At 43.4% G+C, this 26,054-nt stretch overlaps 1 protein-coding gene across 1 annotated transcript in view; it reads right to left on the bottom strand.

Moving 5' to 3' along the window:
• The window catches only part of polq (polymerase (DNA directed), theta), an 84,905-nt gene that overhangs the window by 55,486 nt on the left and 3,365 nt on the right, over positions 1–26,054 (bottom strand). The window contains 14 exon segments of the mRNA XM_031809091.1: positions 1,392–1,432; positions 1,996–2,060; positions 2,062–2,085; positions 2,087–2,166; positions 2,552–2,692; positions 11,073–11,214; positions 11,845–12,032; positions 15,156–15,165; positions 16,557–16,702; positions 20,102–20,258; positions 23,072–23,202; positions 23,286–23,474; positions 23,554–23,792; positions 23,923–24,408. Coding sequence (XP_031664951.1) covers positions 1,392–1,432; positions 1,996–2,060; positions 2,062–2,085; positions 2,087–2,166; positions 2,552–2,692; positions 11,073–11,214; positions 11,845–12,032; positions 15,156–15,165; positions 16,557–16,702; positions 20,102–20,258; positions 23,072–23,202; positions 23,286–23,474; positions 23,554–23,792; positions 23,923–24,408 — 2,039 coding nt within the window.

Here is a 26,054-nt window from a genome sequence, read left to right as displayed (position 1 = left end):
TCTTTCGACATCAAGGCTTGGTTTTTGCTCTGACATGCACTGCCAACTGTGGGACCTTATATAGACAGGTGTGTGCCTTTCCAAATCATGTCAAATAAATTCAATTTCACTCCAGCAGTGGAAGGAATGCTGGGTATTCACTCCAGCAGTGGAAGGAATGCTGGCTATTCACTCCAGCAGTGGAAGGAATGCTGGCTATTCACTCCAGCAGTGGAAGGAATGCTGGGTATTCACTCCAGCAGTGGAAGGAATGCTGGGTATTCACTCCAGCAGTGGAAGGAATGCTGGGTATTCACTCCAGCAGTGGAAGAAATGCTGGGTATTCACTCCAGCAGTGGAAGGAATGCTGGGTATTCACTCCAGCAGTTGTTGTTGAGGAAAACTTGTTCAAGGAATCAGACAGAATTCATAATGAATAAGGAATATGTTCATTTACAAATTATACAGTTTTTTTTATATACTTCCTCTACACAAAGAGCTAAACCCCTTTCTAGGGGAGGCAAGCTAAGAAAAAAGATAACGAGTAATTGGCTCCACTTCCTCAGAAAATGAATACAAACGAGAACAGGTTCTAACCAGATCTCACAGCCTGTACCCCTAAGATAGAGGGTCTTTAAAACCAGAGGACACTAGATGTCTGCCTGGTTTTTAGTTGCCTGTAGATAGCGAGTAGTAATAATTCACTCCTCTGTGCAGTATGTAAAGAGGTTACTGAAAGACTGTGTAATAGTACCATTCAACTCAACATTGTGACGCGTAAATCCTATGACTATGTAGCCTTGTGACACGGTCCTGTACTGGGCTCCCCTCCCCCCCTCAGTGTCGTCTCCCATCCTCCCCCTCCTCCCCCTCAGTGTCGACTCCCCTCCTCACCCTCAGTGTCGACTCCCCTCCTCCCCCTCAATGTCGACTCCCATCCTCCCCCTCCTCACCCTCAGTGTCGACTCCCATCCTCCCCCTCCTCCCCCTCAGTGTCGACTCCCATCCTCCCCTCCGCCCCCTGTGTCGACTCCCCTCCTCCCCATCAGTGTCGACTCCCATCCTCCCCCTCAGTGTCGACTCCCATCCTCCCCCTCCGTGTCGACTCCCCTCCTCCCCCTCCGTGTCAACTCCCCTCCTCCCCCTCAGTGTCAACTCCCCTCCTCCCCCTCAGTGTCAACTCCCCTCCTCCCACTCCTCCCCCTCAGTGTCAACTCCCCTCCTCCCCCTCAGTGTCGACTCCCATCCTCCCATCCTCCCCCTCAGTGTCGACTCCCATCCTCCCCCTCCTCACCCTCAGTGTCGACTCCCATCCTCCCATTCTCCCCCTCCTCACCCTCAGTGTCGACTCCCATCCTCCCATTCTCCCCCTCCTCACCCTCAGTGTCGTCTCCCATCCTCCCCCTCCTCACCCTCAGTGTCGACTCCCCTCCTCCCCCTCCTCCCCCTCAGTGTCGACTCCCATCCTCACCCTCAGTGTCGACTCCCATCCTCCCATTCTCCCCCTCCTCACCCTCAGTGTCGTCTCCCATCCTCCCCCTCCTCCCCCTCAGTGTCGTCTCCCATCCTCCCCCTCAGTGTCGACTCCCATCCTCCCCCTCAGTGTCAACTCCCATCCTTCCATCCTCCCATCCTCCCCCTCCTCACCCTCAGTGTCGACTCCCATCCTCCCCCTCAGTGTCAACTCCCATCCTTCCATCCTCCCATCCTCCCCCTCCTCCCTCTGTGTCAACTCCCATCCTTCCATCCTCCCATCCTCCCCCTCCTCACCCTCAGTGTCGACTCCCATCCTTCCATCCTCCCCCTCCTCCCCCTCAGTGTCGACTCCCATCCTTCCATCCTCCCCCTCAGTGTCGACTCCCATCCTTCCATCCTCCCCCTCCTCCCTCTGTGTCAACTCCAGGGCGACTCCCATCCTCCCCCTCCTCCCCCTCAGTGTCGACTCCCATCCTTCCATCCTCCCCCTCCTCACCCTCAGTGTCGACCATCCATCCTCACCGCGCGCGTTCCGGCCATTGTCTGTAGGTCAGGGGGTCGAGCAGACGCCCATTAAAGGTCGGAGTTCGTATGATAACCCTACGTGGCAGGCAGGTTGACCCCCGATGACCAAGGTTGAGGTCGCCGCCAACACTCTGACCACGCCCCCTCGGAATGCTCCCTCCAACACGTCTCGCTCATCAACGTCAAACCTGCAGAGAGGAGTGTTAACATTAACATTACAATGGTGTGTTTTGTGTGCGGTCTGTCTGTCTGTCTGTCTGTCTGTGTGCTGTCTGTGTGAGGTCTGTCTGTCTGCCTTTCTGTCTGAGGTCTGTCTGTCTGCCTTTCTGTCTGAGGTCTGTCTGTCTGTGTGCTGTCTGTCCTGTGTATGAGGTCTGTCTGTGTAGGAGGTCTGTGTGAGGTCTGTCTGTGTGAGGTCTGTCTGTCTGTGTGCTGTCTGTGTGAGGGCTGTCTGTCTGTGTGTGTGAGGGCTGTGTGTGTGAGGTCTGTCTGTGTGAGGTCTGTCTGTGTGAGGTCTGTCTGTGTGAGGTCTGTCTGTGTGAGGTCTGTCTGTGTGAGGTCTGTCTGTGTGTACCAGCGTGGTGAAAGGCCACCCCCCAGGGCACGGTGCGTTGCAGGACTGGGTCTAACCCAGCCGGGGTGCGTCTGAGCTGGGCTAACACATCCACCACTCCCCCCTGGTCCAATGCCACAGCCTGGGAGCGCTGAGCCACTGACCACCTGACCACCTGAGACGAGATAAATACATCTGTATCACATATAGTCCATAACTGAGCAGCCAATGGTCTTCTCTAAAACGTTAAATCAACTTGCTAGACATTTCTATAATATGTATATCTTCTGATAATAATAATACTGAAGCAATGAAACTCCAATAGAAGGTTGTGTGTATATCCAGTACCTATACATATCCAGCACCTATACATATCCAGTACCTATACATATCCAGTACCTATACATATCCAGTACCTATACATATCCAGTACCTATACATATCCAGTACCTATACATATCCAGTACCTATACAGTACCTATACATATCCAGTACCTATACATATCCAGTACCTATACATATCCAGTACCTATACAGTACCTATACATATCCAGTACCTATACAGTACCTATACATATCCAGTACCTATACATATCCAGTACCTATACATATCCAGTACCTATACAGTACCTATACATATCCAGTACCTATACAGTACCTATACATATCCAGTACCTATACATATCCAGTACCTATACATATCCAGTACCTATACAGTACCTATACATATCCAGCACCTATACATATCCAGTACCTATCCAGTACCTATACATATCCAGTACCTATACAGTACCTATACATATCCAGTACCTATACATATCCAGTACCTATACAGTACCTATACATATCCAGTACCTATACAGTACCTATACATATCCAGTACCTATACAGTACCTATACATATCCAGTACCTATACATATCCAGTACCTATACAGTACCTATACATATCCAGTACCTATACAGTACCTATACATATCCAGTACCTATACAGTACCTATACATATCCAGTACCTATACAGTACCTATACATATCCAGTACCTATACAGTACCTATACATATCCAGTACCTATACATATCCAGTACCTATACAGTACCTATACATATCCAGTACCTATACATATCCAGTACCTATACATATCCAGCACCTATACATATCCAGTACCTATACATATCCAGTACCTATACATATCCAGTACCTATACATATCCAGTACCTATACATATCCAGTACCTATACATATCCAGTACCTATACAGTACCTATACATATCCAGTACCTATACAGTACCTATACATATCCAGTACCTATACAGTACCTAGCACCTATACAGTACCTATACATATCCAGCACCTATACAGTACCTAGCACCTATACAGTACCTATACATATCCAGCACCTATACATATCCAGTACCTATACATATCCAGCACCTATACAGTACCTATACATATCCAGTACCTATACATATCCAGCACCTATACAGTACCTATACATATCCAGTACCTATACATATCCAGCACCTATACATATCCAGTACCTATACATATCCAGTACCTATACATATCCAGTACCTATACATATCCAGTACCTATACATATCCAGTACCTATACATATCCAGTACCTATACATATCCAGCACCTATACAGTACCTATTCATATCCAGTACCTATACAGTACCTATACATATACAGTACCTATACATATCCAGTACCTATACATATCCAGTACCTATACATATCCAGTACCTATACATATCCAGTACCTATACATATCCAGTACCTATACATATCCAGCACCTATACATATCCAGCACCTATACATATCCAGTACCTATACATATCCAGCACCTATACATATCCAGCACCTATACATATCCAGTACCTATACATATCCAGTACCTATACAGTACCTATACAGTACCTATACATATCCAGTACCTATACATATCCAGTACCTATACATATCCAGTACCTATACATATCCAGTACCTATACAGTACCTATACAGTACCTATCCAGTACCTATACATATCCAGTACCTATACATATCCAGTACCTATACATATCCAGTACCTATACATATCCAGCACCTATACAGTACCTATACAGTACCTATCCAGTACCTATACAGTACCTATACATATCCAGTACCTATACATATCCAGTACCTATACATATCCAGTACCTATACAGTACCTATACATATCCAGTACCTATACATATCCAGTACCTATACATATCCAGTACCTATACATATCCAGTACCTATACATATCCAGTACCTATACATATCCAGCACCTATACATATCCAGTACCTATACATATCCAGTACCTATCCAGTACCTATACATATCCAGTACCTATACATATCCAGTACCTATACATATCCAGTACCTATACATATCCAGTACCTATACATATCCAGTACCTATACATATCCAGCACCTATACATATCCAGCACCTATACATATCCAGTACCTATACATATCCAGTACCTATACATATCCAGCACCTATACATATCCAGCACCTATACATATCCAGTACCTATACATATCCAGTACCTATACAGTACCTATACAGTACCTATACATATCCAGTACCTATACATATCCAGTACCTATACATATCCAGTACCTATACATATCCAGTACCTATACAGTACCTATACAGTACCTATCCAGTACCTATACATATCCAGTACCTATACATATCGCAGCACCTATACAGTACCTATACAGTACCTATCCAGTACCTATACAGTACCATACATATCCAGTACCTATACATATCCAGTACCTATACATATCCCAGTACCTATACAGTCCTATACATATCCAGTACCTACCAGTACCTATACATATCCAGTACCTATACAGTACCTATACATATCCAGTACCTATACATATCCAGTACCTATACATATCCAGTACCTATACATATCCAGTACCTATACATATCCAGTACCTATACATATCCAGCACTATACATATCAGTACCTATACATATCCAGTACCTATCCAGTACCTATACATATCCAGTACCTATACATATCCAGTACCTATACATATCCAGTACCTATACAGTACCTATACATATCCAGTACCTATACATATCCAGCACCTATACATATCCAGCACCTATACATATCCAGTACCTATACATATCCAGTACCTATACATATCCAGTACCTATACATATCCAGTACCTATACATATACAGTACCTATACATATCCAGCACCTATACATATCAGTACCTATACATATCCAGTACCTATACATATCCAGCACCTATACATATCCAGTAACCTATACAGTACCTATACAGTACCATCCAGTAACCTATACATATCCAGTACCTATACAGTACCTATACATATACAGTACCTATACATATCCAGTACCTATACATATCCAGCCACCTATACAGTACCTATACATATCCAGCACCTATACATATCCAGCACCTATACAGTACCTATACATATCCAGTAACCTATACAGTACCTATACATATCCAGCACCTATAACATATCAGTACCTTACATATCCAGTACCTATACATATCCAGTACCTATACAGTACCTAAACATACCAGTACCTATACATATCCAGTACCTATACAGTACCTATACATATCCAGTACCTATACATATCCAGTACCTATACAGTACCTATACATATCCAGCACTATACATATCCAGTACCTATACATATCCAGCCACCTATACATATCCAGTAACCTATTACATATCCAGTACCTATACATATCCAGTACCTTCACATAATCCAGTTACAGTACCTATACAGTACCTATACATATCCAGCACCTATACATATCCAGCACCTATACAGTACCTATACATATACAGTACCTATACATATCCAGTACCTATACATATCCAGTACCTATACATATCCAGTACCTATCCATATCCAGTACCTATACATATCCAGCACCTATACATATCCAGTACCTATACATATCCAGTACCTATCCAGTACCTATACATATCCAGCACCTATACATATCCAGCACCTATACATATCCAGCACCTATACATATCCAGCACCTATACATATCCAGTACCTATACATATCCAGTACCTATACATATCCAGTACCTATCCAGTACCTATACATATCCAGTACCTATACAGTACCTATACATATCCAGCACCTATACATATCCAGCACCTATACATATCCAGCACCTATACATATCCAGTACCTATCCAGTACCTATACATATCCAGTACCTATCCAGTACCTATACATATCCAGTACCTATACATATCCAGCACCTATACATATCCAGTACCTATACATATCCAGCACCTATACAGTACCTATACATATCCAGTACCTATACAGTACCTATACATATCCAGTACCTATACATATCCAGTACCTATACATATCCAGTACCTATACATATCCAGTACCTATACATATCCAGCACCTATACATATCCAGCACCTATACATATCCAGTACCTATACATATCCAGTACCTATCCAGTACCTATACAGTACCTATACATATCCAGCACCTATACAGTACCTATACATATCCAGTACCTATACATATCCAGTACCTATACATATCCAGTACCTATACAGTACCTATACATATCCAGCACCTATACATATCCAGCACCTATACAGTACCTATTACAGTACCTATACATATCCAGCACCTATACAGTACCTATACAGTACCTATACATATCCAGCACCTATACAGTACCTATACATATCCAGTACCTATACATATCCAGTACCTATACATATCCAGTACCTATACAGTACCTATACATATCCAGCACCTATACATATCCAGCACCTATACAGTACCTATACATATCCAGTACCTATACATATCCAGTACCTATACAGTACCTATACATATCCAGTACCTATACATATCCAGTACCATACATATACAGCACCTATACATATCCAGTACCTATACATATCCAGTACCTATCCAGTACCTATACAGTACCTATACATATCCAGCACCTATACAGTACCTATACAGTACCTATACATATCCAGCACCTATACAGTACCTATACAGTACCTATACATATCCAGCACCTATACAGTACCTATACATATCCAGTACCTATACATATCCAGTACCTATACATATCCAGTACCTATACAGTACCTATACATATCCAGCACCTATACATATCCAGCACCTATACAGTACCTATACATATCCAGTACCTATACATATCCAGTACCTATACAGTACCTATACATATCCAGTACCTATACATATCCAGTACCCTATACATATCCAGCACCTATACATATCCAGTACCTATACATATCCAGTACCTATACAATACCTATACATATCCAGCACCTATACATATCCAGCACCTATACAGTACCTATACATATACAGTACCTATACATATCCAGTACCTATACATATCCAGTAACCTATCCATATCCAGTACCTATACATATCCAGCACCTATACATATCCAGTACCTATACATATCCAGTACCTATCCAGTACTATACATATCCAGCACCTATACATATCCAGCACCTATACATATCCAGCACCTATACATATCAAGCACCTATACATATCCAGTACCTATACATATCCAGTACCTATACATATCCAGTACCTATCCAGTACCCTATACATATCCAGTACCTATACAGTACCTATACATATCCAGCCACCTATACATATCCAGCACCTATACATATCCAGTACCTATACATATCCAGTACCTATCCAGTACCTATACATATCCAGTACCTATCCAGTACCTATACATTCCAGTACCTATATACCAGTACTATCCAGCACCTATACATATCCAGTACCTATACATATCCAGCACCTATACAGTACCTATACATATCCAGTACCTATACAGTACCTATACATATCCAGTACCTATACATATCCAGTACCTATACATATCCAGGTACCTATACATATCCAGTACCTATACATATCCAGCACCTATACATATCCAGCCCCTATACATATCCAGTACCTATACATATCCAGTACCTATCCAGTACCTATACAGTACCTATACATATCCAGCACCTATACAGTACCTATACATATCCAGTACCTATACATATCCAGTACCTATACATATCCAGTACCTATACAGTACCTATACATATCCAGCACCTATACATATCCAGCACCTATACAGTACCTATACAGTACCTATACATATCCAGCACCTATACAGTACCTATACAGTACCTATACATATCCAGCACCTATACAGTACCTATACATATCCAGTACCTATACATATCCAGTACCTATACATATCCAGTACCTATACAGTACCTATACATATCCAGCACCTATACATATCCAGCACCTATACAGTACCTATACATATCCAGTACCTATACATATCCAGTACCTATACAGTACCTATACATATCCAGTACCTATACATATCCAGTACCTATACATATACAGCACCTATACATATCCAGTACCTATACATATCCAGTACCTATCCAGTACCTATACAGTACCTATACATATCCAGCACCTATACAGTACCTATACAGTACCTATACATATCCAGCACCTATACAGTACCTATACAGTACCTATACATATCCAGCACCTATACAGTACCTATACATATCCAGTACCTATACATATCCAGTACCTATACATATCCAGTACCTATACAGTACCTATACATATCCAGCACCTATACATATCCAGCACCTATACCGTACCTATACATATCCAGTACCTATACATATCAGTACCTATACAGTACCCTATACATATCCAGTACCTATACATATCCAGTACCTATACATATACAGTACCTATAACATATCCAGTACCTATACATATCCAGTACCTATACAGTACCTATACAGTACCTATACAGTACCTATACATATCCAGTACCCTATACCTAATCCAGTACCTATACATATCCAGTACCTATACATATACAGTACCTATACATATCCAGTACCTATACATATCCAGTACCTATACAGTACCTATACAGTACCTATACAGTACCTATACATATCCAGTACCTATACATATCCAGTACCTATACATATCCAGTACCTATACAGTACCTATACATATCCAGTACCTATACATATCCAGTACCTATACATATCCAGCACCTATACATATCAGTACCTAGCACCTATACAGTACCTATACAGTAACCTATACATATCCAGTACCTATACATATCCAGTACCTATACAGTACCTATACAGTACCTATACATATCCAGTACCTATACATATCCAGTACCTATACATATCCAGTACCTATACATATCCAGCACCTATACATATCCAGCACCTATACATATACAGTACCTATACATATCCAGTACCTATACATATCCAGTACCTATACATATCCAGTACCTATACAGTACCTATACATATCCAGTACCTATACATATCCAGTACCTATACATATCCAGTACCTATACATATCCAGTACCTATACAGTACCTATACATATCCAGTACCTATACATATCCAGTACCTATACATATCCAGTACCTATACATATCCAGTACCTATACAGTACCTATACATATCCAGTACCTATACATATCCAGTACCTATACATATCCAGTACCTATACATATCCAGTACCAGTCAAAAGTCTGGACACACCTCATTCAAGGGTTTTACTTTATTTTCTACATTGTCGAATAATAGTGAAGACATCAAAACTATGACAGAACACATATGGAATCATGTAGTAACCAAAAAAGTGTTAAACAAATCAACATTTATTTTATGTTTGAGATTCTTCAAAGTAGCCACTCTTTGTCTTGATGACAGCTTTGAACACTCGTCTTGGCATATGTGTGTGTATGTGTGTTTGTACTTGTGAGGACCAGAAGTACAACAATAGTAAACAAACTAAAATTCACAGCAGTGGCCTTCCGGGTGGCGCAGTGGTTAAGGGAGCCCAGGCTCTGTCGTAACCGGCCACGACCGGGAGGTCCGTGGGACGACGCACAATTGGCCTAGCGTCGTCCGGGTTAGGGAGGGCTTGGTCGGTAGGGGTGTCCCAGCGACTCCTGTGGCGGGCCGGGCACAGTGCGCGCTAACCAAGGTTGCCAGGTGCACGGTGTTTCCTCCGACACATTGGTGCGGCTGGCTTCCGGGTTGGATGCGCGCTGTGTTAAGAAGCAGTGCAGCTTGGTTGGGTTGTGTATCGGAGGACGCATGACTTTCAACCTTCGTCTCTCCCGAGCCCGTACGGGAGTTGTAGCGATGAGACAAGATAGTAGCTACTAACAATTGGATACCACAAAATTGGGGAGAAAAAGGGGTAAAATTCACACACACAAAAAAAATGTCCTCACTTATAAAATGTAATTTTAGGGGTTACAATTAGGATTTTGAATCAATTGTTGGTCCCCAAAAAGTCCTCACAAGTATACTAATACAACACTGTGTGTGTGTGTGTGTGTGTGTGTGTGTGTGTGTGTGTGTGTGTGTGTGTGTGTGTACCTGTGTGTCTGAGGTTGTAGAACGCTCTAGCAATACTGTCAGACAGTTTCTCGCACCAGCTCTTGGAAGGACAGAACAGGAGGACAGAGTGACCCTCACTCACTGTCTCATAACATAGAGACAGTATGTGGTCCTCATCTCCCTACACACACACACACACACACACACACACACACACACACACACACACGTTACATAATTAAGGTCATCACACCGTGTCGATAATTCCTCTGATGTTATGTGGAGCACAAATGCTGATGCTCCAGATACTCAACTAGTCTAAAGAAGGCCAGTTTTATTGCTTCTTTAATCATAACAGTTTTCAGCTGTGCTAACATAATTGCAAAAGGGTTTTCTAATGATCAATTAGCCTTTTAAAATTATAAACTTGGATTAGTTAACACAACGTGCCATTGGAACACAGGAGTGATGGTTGCTGATAATGGGCCTCTGTACTCCTATGTAGATATTACATTAAAAACCTGCCGTTTCCAGCTACAATAGTAATTGACAACATTAACCATGTCTACACTGTATTTCTGATCAATTTGATGTTATTTTAATGGACATTTATTTTTTTGCTTTTCTTTCAAAAACAAGGACATTTCTAAGTGACCCCAAACTTTTGTCTATATATAAAACGGTAATGTATAAATAAAATAAATAAACATCACAACATCCTCTTTATCGAAGATGAACTTAGGAACAGCTTAGGAACAACAACAGCTGAACAACAGTAACTTGTTGTAGTTACTACAGTAGCAGCTCCTACCTTGACCGTGATCAGGGGCTCGAAGGTTCGGACCAGAGAGAGGCTGGAGTCGTAGATGCTGTTCCCCACCTTGAGCCTCTGCTTCAGCGGGACGGGTCTGTAGTCAGTCTGGTAAAGCTCCGCATCCAGCCACCCAGCCAGCAGGGACAGGTTTGGGAGGGTGGCACTCATACCCACGATTTGGATACCTTCTGATAAGGAGCTAGAGAGAGAGAGATATATATATAGAGATATAGAGATAGATAGCGATATAGAGATATAGAAAGATAGATAGAGATATAGAGAGATAGAGATATAGAGAGATCGAGATCCAGAATGCATTATACTGAATGAACTACAGGACAAAATACAAACCCTCCAACCCAAAAAAGGCCTGTGGTGTTGATGGTATCCTCAATGAAATTATAAAATATACAGATCATAAATTCCAATAGGCTATACTTAAACTCTAACATCATCCTTAGCTCTGGCATCTTCACCAATTCGTGGAACCAAGGACTGATTAGCCCAATCCACAAAAGTGGAGAGAAATTTGACCCCATTAACTACCGTGGGATATGCGTCAACATCAACCTTGGGAAAATCCTCTGCATTATCATTAACAGCAGACTTGTACATTTCCTCAGTAAAAACAATCTACTGAGCAAATGTCAATTTGGCTTTTTACCAAATTACCATAAGACAGAGGACAAATTCACCCTAATTGACAGACAAACAAACCAAAACAATGGCAAAGTCTTCATGCTTTGTTGATTTCAAAAAAGCCTTCGACTCAATTTGGCATGAGGGTCTGCTATACAAATTGATGGAAAGTGGTGTTGGGGGTAAAACATACGACATTATAAAATCCATGTACACAAACAACAAGTGTGAGGTTAAAATGGGCAAAAAACACATTTCTTCCCACAGGGTCGTGGTGTGAGACAGGGATGCAGGATAAGCCCTACCCTCTTCAACATTTACAGTGCCTTGCGAAAGTATTCGGCCCCCTTGAACTTTGCGACCTTTTGCCACATTTCAGGCTTCAAAAATAAAGATATAAAACTGTATTTTTTTGTGAAGAATCAACAAGTGGGACACAATCATGAAGTGGAACGACATTTATTGGATATTTCAAACTTTTTTAACAAATCAAAAACAGAAAAATTGGGCATGCAAAATTATTCAGCCCCTTTACTTTCAGTGCAACAAACTCCCTCCAGAAGTTCAGTGAGGATCTCTGAATGATCCAATGTTGACCTAAATGACTAATGATGATAAATACAATCCACCTGTGTGTAATCAAGTCTCCGTATAAATGCACCTGCACTGTGATAGTCTCAGAGGTCCGTTAAAAGTGCAGAGAGCATCATGAAGAACAAGGAACACACCAGGCAGGTCCGAGATAATGTTGTGAAGAAGTTTAAAGCCGGATTTGGATACAAAAAGATTTCCCAAGCTTTAAACATCCCAAGGAGCACTGTGCAAGCGATAATATTGAAATGGAAGGAGTATCAGACCACTGCAAATCTACCAAGACCTGGCCGTCCCTCTAAACTTTCAGCTCATACAAGGAGAAGACTGATCAGAGATGCAGCCAAGAGGCCCATGATCACTCTGGATGAACTGCAGAGATCTACAGCTGAGGTGGGAGACTCTGTCCATAGGACAACAATCAGTCTTATATTGCACAAATCTGGCCTTTATGGAAGAGTGGCAAGAAGAAAGCCATTTCTTAAAGATATCCATAAAAAGTGTCGTTTAAGGTTTGCCACAAGCCACCTGGGAGACACACCAAACATGTGGAAGAAGGTGCTCTGGTCAGATGAAACCAAAATTGAACTTTTTGGCAACAATGCAAAACGTTATGTTTGGTGTAAAAGCAACACAGCTCATCACCCTGAATACACCATCCCCACTGTCAAACATGGTGGTGGCAGCATCATGGTTTGGGCCTGCTTTTCTTCAGCAGGGACAGGGAAGATGGTTAAAATTTATGGGAAGATGGATGGAGCCAAATACAGGACCATTCTGGAAGAAAACCTGATGGAGTCTGCAAAAGACCTGAGACTGGGACGGAGATTTGTCTTCCAACAAGACAATGATCCAAAACCTAAAGCAAAATCTACAATGGAATGGTTCAAAAACAAACATATCCAGGTGTTAGAATGGCCAAGTCAAAGTCCAGACCTGAATCTAATCGAGAATCTGTGGAAAGAACTGAAAACTGCTGTTCACAAATGCTCTCCATTCAACCTCACTGAGCTCGAGCTGTTTTGCAAGGAGGAATGGGGAAAAATTTCAGTCTCTCGGTGTGCAAAACTGATAGAGACATACCCCAAGCGACTTACAGCTGTAATCACAGCAAAAGGTGGCGCTACAAAGTATTGACTTAAGGGGGCTGAATAATCTTGCACGCCCAATTTTTCAGTTTTTGATTTGTTAAAAAAGTTTGAAATATCCAATAAATGTCGTTCCACTTCATGATTGTGTCCCACTTGTTGATTCTTCACAAACAAATACAGTTTTATATCTTTATGTTTGAAGCCTGAAATGTGGCAAAAGGTCGCAAAGTTCAAGGGGGCCGAATACTTTCGCAAGGCACTGTATATCAACAAATTGGTGAGGGCACTAGAACAGTCTGCAGCACCCGACCTCACCCTGCTAGAATCTGAAGTCAAATGTCTACTATTTGCTGATGTCCCCAACCAAAGCAGCAACTAGATATTCTGCACAGATTCAGCCAGACCTGGGCCCTGACAGTAAATCTCTGTAAGATAAAAAATAATGGTGTTGCAAAAAAGGGTCCAGTCGCCAGGACCACAAATACAAATTCCATCTAGACACTGTTGCCCCCGAGCACACAAAAAACTATACATACTTTGGCCTAAAAATCAGTGCCACACAAAGCTGTTAACGATCTGAGAGACAAGGCAAGAAGGGTCTTCTATGCCATCAAAAGGAACATGAAATTCGACATACCATTTAGGATCTGGCTAAAAGTACTTGAATCAGTTATAGAACCCATTGCCCTTTATGGTTGTGAGGTCTGGGGTCCGCTCGCCAACCCAAAATTTAAAAAATGTGACAAACACCAAATTGAAACTCTGCATACAGAATTCTTCTTGTCTACCAAGCCGCGATGCCGGTTTAGCCCACTAGGGCACCTCTATTATTTCCTTGTAACTATATCTACTGTTTGTTTGTGCATTTCTGTGATTATTTAGTTAGCAAATAAATGATTTAAGACAATTGATGTATGGATGACTCATAGTGAAGACTGGGTTCATGCAGATAACCAACTATTTACGACGTACCACCCTGCATACCACTGCTGGCTTGCTTCTGAAGCTAAGCAGGGTTGGTCCTGGTCAGTTCCTGGATGGGAGACCAGATGCTGCTGGAAGTGGTGTTGGAGGGCCAGTAGGAGGCACTCTTTCCTCTGGTCTAAAAAAATATCCCAATGCCCCAGGGCAGTGATTGGGGACACTGCCCTGTGTAGGGTGCAGTCTTTCGGATGGGACGTTAAACGGGTGTCCTGACTCTCTGAGGTCATTAAAGATCCCATGGCACTTATCGTAAGAGTAGGGGTATTAACCCTGGTGTCCTGACTAAATTCCCAATCTGGCCCTCAAAAACCATCATGGTCACCTAATAATCCCCAGTTTACAATTGGCTCATTAATCCCCCTCCTCTCCCCTGTAACTATTCCCCAGGTCGTTGCTGCAAATGAGAACATGTTCTCAGTCAACTTACCTGGTAAAATAATGGATAAATAAAAAAATAAAATGAAACTAACATGAGAATTTGCTAATAAATTCATTTTAAAAAACCTACAATGTGATTTTCTGGATATTTTTTTCTCATTTTGTCTGTCATAGTTGAAGTGTACCTATGATGAAAATTACAGGCCTCTCTCATCTTTTTAAGTGGGAGAACTTGCACAATTGGTGGCTGACTAAATACTTTTTTACCCCACTGTATAATTCAAAACGTTCAACATGTTCGCTGCAAACAGAAGCCTTGTTGAACACACTTACACCCCCCCCAGACCTACCTGTTGAACACACTTACAGAGACCCCCCCCAGACCCCAGACACCCCCCCCCCAGATATACCTGTTGAACACACTTACAGAGACCCCCCCCCAGACCTACCTGTTGAACACACTTACAGAGACCCCCCCCAGACCCCAGACACCCCCCCCCCGATATACCTGTTGAACACACTTACAGAGACCCCCCCAGATATACCTGTTGAACACACTTACAGAGACACCCCCCCAGATTCCAGACCCCCCCCCCCCCAGATATACCTGTTGAACACACTTACAGAGACCCCCCCAGATATACCTGTTGAACACACTTACAGAGACCCCCCCCCAGACCTACCTGTTGAACACACTTACAGAGACACCCCCCCCAGACATACCTGTTGAACACACTTACAGAGACCCCCCCCCCAGACATACCTGTTGAACACACTTACAGAGACCCCCCCCCAGACATACCTGTTGAACACACTTACAGAGACCCCCCCCCCAGACATACCTGTTGAACACACTTACAGAGACCCCCCCCCCAGACATACCTGTTGAACACACTTACAGAGACCCCCCCCCCCCCCCCAGACATACCCGTTGTCGGTGTTGTGTTTGAGGGTGATGTATCAGACCCCCCCCCCCCCCCAGACATACCTGTTGTTGGTGTTGTGTTTGAGGGAGATGTATCAGACCCCCCCCCCCCCCCCCCCCCCCCAGACGTACCCGTTGTTGGTGTTGTGTTTGAGGGCGATGTATCGTATCTTGGTGAGCAGTAGTTCCAACAGATATCCTCTACCAGAGTCTCCTACCATGTGAAGCTCATCCACAACCACCACACCTACACACAGCAGATTAGATTATTACACTACCACACCTACACACAGCAGATTAGATTATTACACTACCACACCTACACACAGCAGATTAGATTATTACACTAGCACACCTACACACAGCAGATTAGATTACACCACCACCCACAGCATATTAGATTATTACACCACCACACCTACACACAGCAGATTAGATTATTACACTACCACACACAGCAGATTAGATTATTACACCACCACACCTAGACACAGTGGATTAGGTTATTACACCACCACACCTACACACAGCGGATTAGGTTATTACACTACCTCACCTAGACACAGTGGATTAGGTTATTACACTACCACACCTACACACAGTGGATTAGATTATTACACCACCACACCTAGACACAGCGGATTAGGTTATTACACTACCACACCTACACACAGTGGATTAGATTATTACACTAGCACACCTACACACAGCAGATTAGATTATTACACTACCACACCTACACACAGTGGATTAGATTATTACACTACCACACCTACACACAGTGGATTAGATTATTACACTAGCACACCTACACACAGTGGATTAGATTATTACACTACCACACCTACAAACACAGCAGATTAGATTATCCCACTACCACACCTACACACAGCAGATTAGATTACACCACCACCCACAGCATATTAGATTATTACACCACCACACCTACACACAGCAGATTAGATTATTACACCACCACACACAGCAGATTAGATTATTACACTACCACACACAGCAGATTAGATTATTACACTACCACACCTACACACAGCAGATTAGATTATTACACTACCACACCTACACACAGCAGATTAGATTATTACACCACCACACCTACACACAGCAGATTAGATTATTACACCACCACACCTACACACAGCAGATTAGATTATTACACCACCACACCTACACACAGCAGATTAGATTATTACACCACCACACCTACACACAGCAGATTAGATTACACCACCACCCACAGCAGATTAGATTATTACACCACACCTACACACAGCAGATTAGATTATTACACTACCACACACAGCAGATTAGATTATTACACTACCACACATAGCAGATTAGATTATTACACTACCACACATAGCAGATTAGATTATTACACTACCACACCTACACACAGCAGATTAGATTATTACACTACCATACCTACACACAGCAGATTAGATTATTACACCACCACACCTAGACACAGCGGATTAGGTTATTACACTAGCACACCTACACACAGCACATTAGATTATTACACTACCACACCTACACACAGTGGATTAGATTATTACACTACCACACCTACACACAGCAGATTAGATTATTACACTACCACACCTACACACAGCAGATTAGATTATTACACTACCACACCTACACACAGCAGATTAGATTATTACACTACCACACCTACACACAGCAGATTAGATTATTACACCACCACACATACACACAGCAGATTAGATTACACCACCACCCACAGCAGATTAGATTATTACACCACCACACCCACACACAGCAGATTAGATTATTACACTACCACACACAGCAGATTAGATTATTACACTACCACACACAGCAGATTAGATTATTACACTACCACACACAGCAGATTAGATTATTACACTACCACACCTACACACAGCAGATTAGATTATTACACTACCACACCTACACACAGCAGATTAGATTATTACACCACCACACCTACACACAGCAGATTAGATTATTACACCACCACACCTACACACAGCAGATTAGATTATTACACCACACCTACACACAGCAGATTAGATTATTACACTACCACACACAGCAGATTAGATTATTACACTACCACACATAGCAGATTAGAGTATTACACTACCACACCTACACACAGCAGATTAGATTATTACACTACCATACCTACACACAGCAGATTAGATTATTACACCACACCTACACACAGCAGATTAGATTATTACACCACCACACCTACACACAGCAGATTAGATTATTACACCACCACACCTACACACAGCAGATTAGATTACACCACCACCCACAGCAGATTAGATTATTACACCACCACACCTACACACAGCAGATTCGATTATTACACCACCACACACAGCAGATTAGATTATTACACTACCACACCTACACACAGCAGATTAGATTATTACACTACCACACCTACACACAGCAGATTAGATTATTACACCACCACACCTACACACAGCAGATTAGATTATTACACCACCACACCTACACACAGCAGATTAGATTATTACACCACCACACCTACACACAGCAGATTAGATTATTACACCACACCTACACACAGCAGATTAGATTATTACACTACCACACACAGCAGATTAGATTATTACACTACCACACATAGCAGATTAGATTATTACACTACCACAACTACACACAGCAGATTAGATTATTACACTACCATACCTACACACAGCAGATTAGATTATTACACCACACCTACACACAGCAGATTAGATTACACCACCACCCACAGCAGATTAGATTATTACACCAACACACCTACACACAGTAGATTAGATTATTACACTACCACACACAGCAGATTAGATTATTACACCACCACACCTAGACACAGCGGATTAGGTTATTACACTAGCAGACCTACACACAGTGGATTAGATTATTACACTAGCACACCTACACACAGCAGATTAGATTATTACACTACCACACCTACACACAGTGGATTAGATTATTACACTACCACACCTACACACAGTGGATTAGATTATTACACTAGCACACCTACACACAGCAGATTAGATTATTACACTACCACACCTACAAACACAGCAGATTAGATTATCCCACTACCACACCTACACACAGCAGATTAGATTATCACACTACCACACCTACACACAGCAGATTAGATTATTACACTACCACACCTACACACAGCAGATTAGATTATTACACTACCACACCTACACACAGCAGATTAGATTATTACACTACCACACACAGCAGATTAGATTATTACACCACCACACCTAGACACAGTGGATTAGGTTATTACACCACCACACCTAGACACAGCGGATTAGATTACACCACCACCCACAGCATATTAGATTATCACACTACCACACCTACACACAGCAGATTAGATTATCACACCTACACACAGCAGATTAGATTATCACACTACCACACCTACACACAGCAGATTAGATTATTACACTACCACACCTACACACAGCAGATTAGATTATCACACTATAACAGCAGATTAGATTATTACACCCACAGCAGATTAGATTATCCCACTACAGTAGCAACATACTGTACATGTTTCAACATCACCACCTACCCAGTAGGTCCATGGAATCCTCCTCTATGAGTCTGTTGAGGAGGGAGTTGGCCTTCTCTATAGTACACACTGCTACGTCCAGACTACTGAAACCTCCTGGAGCAGCCCGGCCTCCCATGTAGCCCTCCACACACACCCCCGCCTCGGAGAACACACTCTGGAGACGACACACACACTGTCTGAGGACACACTCCGGATAGGACACACACTGAGGACACACTCCGGATAGGACACACACTGAGGACACACTCCGGATAGGACACACACTGAGGACACACTCCGGATAGGACACACACAGAGAACACACTCCGGACAGGACACATTCTGAGAACACACTCTGGACAGGACACACTCTGAGAACACACTCTGGACAGGACACACTCTGAGAACACACTCTGGACAGGACACACTCTGAGAACACACTCTGGACAGGACACACTCCGACCAGGACACATTCTGAGAACACACACCGTCTAAAGGGAAGGGGTGAAAACATTTTCCGTATTTGTAATGTTTTTATATATTTTAGAAAATGTATTGAAAACGAAATACAGAAATATCTCATTTACATCAGTATTCACACTCCTGAGTCAATACATGTTAGAATCACCTGTGGCAGCGATTACAGCTGTGTTTTTCTGGGTAAGTCCCTAAGAGATTTGCACACCTGGATTGTACAATATTTACACATTATTCTCTCCAAAATACTTAGCGCTCTGAAACGGTTATTACTAAACAGCCATTTTCAAGTCTTGTCATAGATATTCAAGCCAATTTAAGTCAAAACTGTAACTAGGCAACTCAGGAACATTCAATGTTGTCTTGTGTGTTTTAGGTTATTGTCCTGCTGAAAAGTTCATTTGACAAGCATACCCATAACATATAGCAGCCACCACCAGTGGTACTCAGTGAAGTTGTTAATGATACGTTGTGTTAAAACACTGTGTTTTAATAAATCAACTTTATGTACCGAACTGGTCTGATGCTTTAAGCACGCCGTTTGATTAAATAATTAACACACACAAATGACTCAAGAGGGAGCCAGAGATCAAGATAGCCAGAACCTGTTCCTGACCCTCCTGCTGCAGCAGTTGGCCTTTGCAGATTCTGGCTTTATGCTCCTGATGTTGTTGGTAATAGGCTACACCAAGGGTCGGAAACCTTTTCCATTTGGAGTGACAATTTATCTTACCATTTCTACCGATATCAAATAAAATTTTATTTGTCACATGCGCCGAATACAACTGGTGTAGAAGACCTTACAGTGAAATGCTTACTTGCAAGCCCTTAACCAACAGTGCTTTAAGAAGTTAAGAAAAAAATAAGTGTTCAGTAAAAAATTGAAAATAAACAAAGTATTCAACAGCAGCAGTCAAATAACAATGTGGAGGCTCTATACAGGGTATTACGGTACAGAGTCAATGTGGAGGCTATATACAGGGTATTACGGTACAGAGTCAATGTGGAGGCTATATACAGGGTATTACGGTACAGAGTCAATGTGAAGGCTATATACAGGGTATTACGGTACAGAGTCAATGTGGAGGCTATATACAGGGTATTACGGTACAGAGTCAATGTGGAGGCTATATACAGGGTATTACGGTACAGAGTCAATGTGAAGGCTATATACAGGGTATTACGGTACAGAGTCAATGTGGAGGCTATATACAGGGTGTACCGGTACAGAGTCAATGTGGAGGCTATATACAGGGTATTACTGTACAGAGTCAATGTGGAGGCTATATACAGGGTATTACGGTACAGAGTCAATGTGGAGGCTATATACACGGTATTACGGTACAGAGTCAATGTGGAGGCTATATACAGGGTGTTACGGTACAGAGTCAATGTGGAGGCTATATACAGGGTGTTACGGTACAGAGTCAATGTGGAGGCTATATACAGGGTATTACGGTACAGAGTCAATGTGGAGGCTATATATGACCCAGAAAGACTCACAGCTCTTAGAGACTGACCCAGGAAGACTCACAGCTCTTAGAGACTGACCCAGGAAGACTCACAGCTCTTGGAGACTGACCCAGGAAGACTCACAGCTCTTAGAGACTGACCCAGAAAGACTCATAGCACTTGGAGACTGACCCAGAAAGACTCACAGCTCTTAGAGACTGACCCAGAAAGACTCACAGCTCTTAGAGACTGACCCAGGAAGACTCACAGCTCTTAGAGACTGACCCAGGAAGACTCACAGCTCTTAGAGACTGACCCAGAAAGACTCACAGCTCTTAGAGACTGACCAAGGAAGACTCACAGCTCTTAGAGACTGACCCAGGAAGACTCACAGCTCTTAGAGACTGACCCAGGAAGACTCACAGCTCTTAGAGACTGACCCAGGAAGACTCACAGCTCTTAGAGACTGACCCAGGAAGACACACAGCTCTTGGAGACTGACCCAGGAAGACTCACAGCTCTTAGAGACTGACCCAGAAAGACTCATAGCACTTGGAGACTGACCCAGAAAGACTCACAGCTCTTAGAGACTGACCCAGAAAGACTCACAGCTCTTAGAGACTGACCCAGGAAGACTCACAGCTCTTAGAGACTGACCCAGGAAGACTCACAGCTCTTAGAGACTGACCCAGAAAGACTCACAGCTCTTAGAGACTGACCAAGGAAGACTCACAGCTCTTAGAGACTGACCCAGGAAGACTCACAGCTCTTAGAGACTGACCCAGGAAGACTCACAGCTGTAATCACTGGAAACGGTGATTCTAACAAACATGTATTGACTCAGGGAGCTGAATACTCATGCAACGACTATATTTTTGTTTTTTAATTTCTGTGTAGATTGTTGACAAAAAGAAATGACAATTAAATCCACTTTAATCTCACTTTGTAAGACATGTGAAGAAATCCAAGGGGTCTGAATACTTTCTGCAAGGCCCTGTACATATACACAGAGCATTTCTGCCTCTCCTTCCCTCTATCCCTCTCTAACTTCCACTGTACCTGTAGGTAGGTCATCTTCTCCTTGGCCAGGGATACGAAGGGCAGAATAAACAGAGCTTTCCTCCTGGTCTCCAGGACTCTCTTCAGCATTAACAGCTCTGCCACCAGGGTCTTCCCTGCACTGGTTGGGGCTGGGATTAGAGGTCAGGGGTTAACAGTCAGAGGTCAGGGTTCTGGGGCGGGGTAGATTGGTAGGGTCAAGGGGTCAGGGTACCTGAGTAGACCAGGTTGTGTCCTTGCAGCACGCGTCCCAGACTGAGACACTGAGCCTGCCAGGGGAACATGGAGGAGACACCATGACGACGGTAGCGTTCAAGGACCGCAGCAGGCAGCCCCCAGCTGGACAACAACAACCTGTCACACTGCTCGTCTGGACGCATAAACACCGCTGATAGACCTGCACCTGGGGAAACACACACGTTACACACCACACACACACGTTATACACACGTTACACACACACACGTCCTTTCATCCCGTACCTGTAGTGTTGAGTGTGCTGGCCTCCAGCCCAGTAGGGGGCGTGAGAACAGAGGCTGACATGTTGTTCCTCAGAGACCGCTGTAGCGCCGCGCTCTCCCTCGCCCGTGCCAGGTGGGAGGGTCTGAACAGGATGAAGTCATCAGACACGTCCAATGGGGAGTCAGCATTCTGGCAGGAACCATTTCCTCTTCCTGTGGGTGTGGTCTCAGAGCTCCTCCCCCTGGCCATGCGCTTCCTACTGTCAACGACAACATTCAAATGAAATAAACATTTATTGGCACGGCTGTTAAAGGTACAACCACGTCAATAAAGTTAGAACAAGATCAAATTAATGTTTTTTGTTTGTATATCTACTGGTAAAAACACACCCTCTGGAGCTGCAGTTCTTCTGAGGGGATGTGGCGTCTGTAGGTCTGTGTGGAAGCGTCCCAGCATGCTCTCTGTCCTCTGAGTCTTCACTGAACAGCAGGCACTGAGCCAGGTCCTTACAGTCCACTGTCTGAACCAGCCCTGGATGCTCACACACACCTGGTCCCAGTCCAACCCTAGCCCCGACCTCTGGTCCTGGTGTCAGGCTGTGGGAGGTCTTGGCAGGAGCTGCAGAGGTGTGGGATACCCCTCTCTGGATTAAAGATACCCCCATCTCTACCCCATGTGTTAATTTCATCCCTCCAGGATCCAGAGCTTCCAGAACCTGCAGCATCTCCTCTCCAGGGTCTAAGGAGGAGTCTCCTACCACACACACCTGTCCTGCAGCCACATTCCGGGCCGTGTGTGTGTTGTCACGCAGCGTGTGAGTGTTTTGCAGGCGACTGGAGCGTCTTGGGGTGAGTGGCTGCTCAGGGTCGGGGACACTGCAGAGAGAAACAGAGTAAAACCTTATAACATCTAGTCATGTTATAATATAGTAATGATCACAGGGTTATAACATCTAGTCATGTTATAATATAGTAATGAATACAGGGTTATAACATCTAGTCATGTTATAATATAGTAATTATCACAGGGTTATAACATCTAGTCATGTTATAATATAGTAATGATCACAGGGTTATAACAGGACTGTGTACTCCCTATCCCCATGGCCGATGTGAGAAGGACTTCCAAGCGTGTTAACCCTTGCTAGGCTGCCGCCAGATGGCACCCCGATCCACGTCCTCAGACCGCATGCAGACCAGCTGGCTGGAGTGTTTACAGACATATTAAATCTCTCCCTATCCCAGTCTGCTGTCCCCACATGTTTCAAGATGGCCACCATTGTTCCTGTACCCAAGAAAGCAAAGATAACTGAACTGAATGACTACCGGCCCATAGAATTCACTCCTGTCCATCATGAAGTGCTTTGAGAGACTAGTCAAGGATCATATCACTTCTACCTTACCTGCCACCCTAGACCCACTTCAGTTTGCTTACCACCCCAATAGATTCACAGACAACGCAATCGCCATCACACTGCACACTTCCCCCTGGACAAGAGGAATACCTATGTAAGAATGCTGTTCATTGACTACAGTTCTGCGTTCAACACCATTGTCCCCTCAAAGCTCATCACTAAGTTCAGGACCCTGGTACTGAACACCTCCCTCTGCAACTGGATCTAAATTGCTTCGGTATGAGTCAGAAATGTCGGTGTCTGTAATTTTCGGTTTATCGTCCCAGCTCTACAGAGTGGTGCCAGGAAGATAACCTCTTCTGATCGTGGACTACAGGAGACAGCAGAGAGAGCATGTGCCAATCTGGGGCCGCAGTGGAGAGGGTGAAAAGCTTCAAGTTCCTCTGCGTGCACATCACTGACGACCTGAAGTGCTTCTACACCTGCATTGCTTGCTGTTTGGGGTTTTAGGCTGGGTTTCTGTACAGCACTTTGAGATATCAGCTGATGTACAAAGGGCTATATAAATCCATTTGAATTGATTGAAATAGTCCCTTCACAGACAGTGGTGAAGAAGGTACAACAGCACCTCTTCAACCACAAGAGGCTGAAGAAAGTCAGCTGAGCCCCTAAGACCCTGACAAACTTCTACAGATGCACCATTGAAAGCATCCTGTTAGGCTGTATCTCCGCCTGGTGCAGTAACTGAATCACCCGCAACTGCAGGGCTCTCCAGGACATCTACAGCACCCGGTGTTACAGGAAGGCCAAGAAGATCATCAAGGACCTCATCCACAGCCTGTTCACCCATCTACTATCTAGAAGATCATCAAGGACCTCATCCACACGAGCCACAGCCTGTTCACCCATCTACCATCTAGAAGATCATCAAGGACCTCACCCACACGAGCAACGGCCTGTTCACCCAAATACCATCTAGAAGATCATCAAGGACCTCATCCACACGAGCCACAGCCTGTTCACCCATCTACCATCTAGAAGATCATCAAGGACCTCATCCACACGAGCCACAGCCTGTTCACCTATCTACCATCTAGAAGATCATCAAGGACCTCATCCACACGAGCCGCAGCCTGTTCACCCATCTACCATCTAGAAGATCATCAA

This window comes from Oncorhynchus kisutch, linkage group LG29 (genome assembly GCF_002021735.2).
Source record: "Oncorhynchus kisutch isolate 150728-3 linkage group LG29, Okis_V2, whole genome shotgun sequence".
Classification (NCBI taxonomy): Eukaryota; Metazoa; Chordata; class Actinopteri; order Salmoniformes; family Salmonidae; genus Oncorhynchus; species Oncorhynchus kisutch.
Note: the sequence above shows the minus strand (reverse complement) of the source record. Positions and strands in the feature narration are given on the sequence as shown.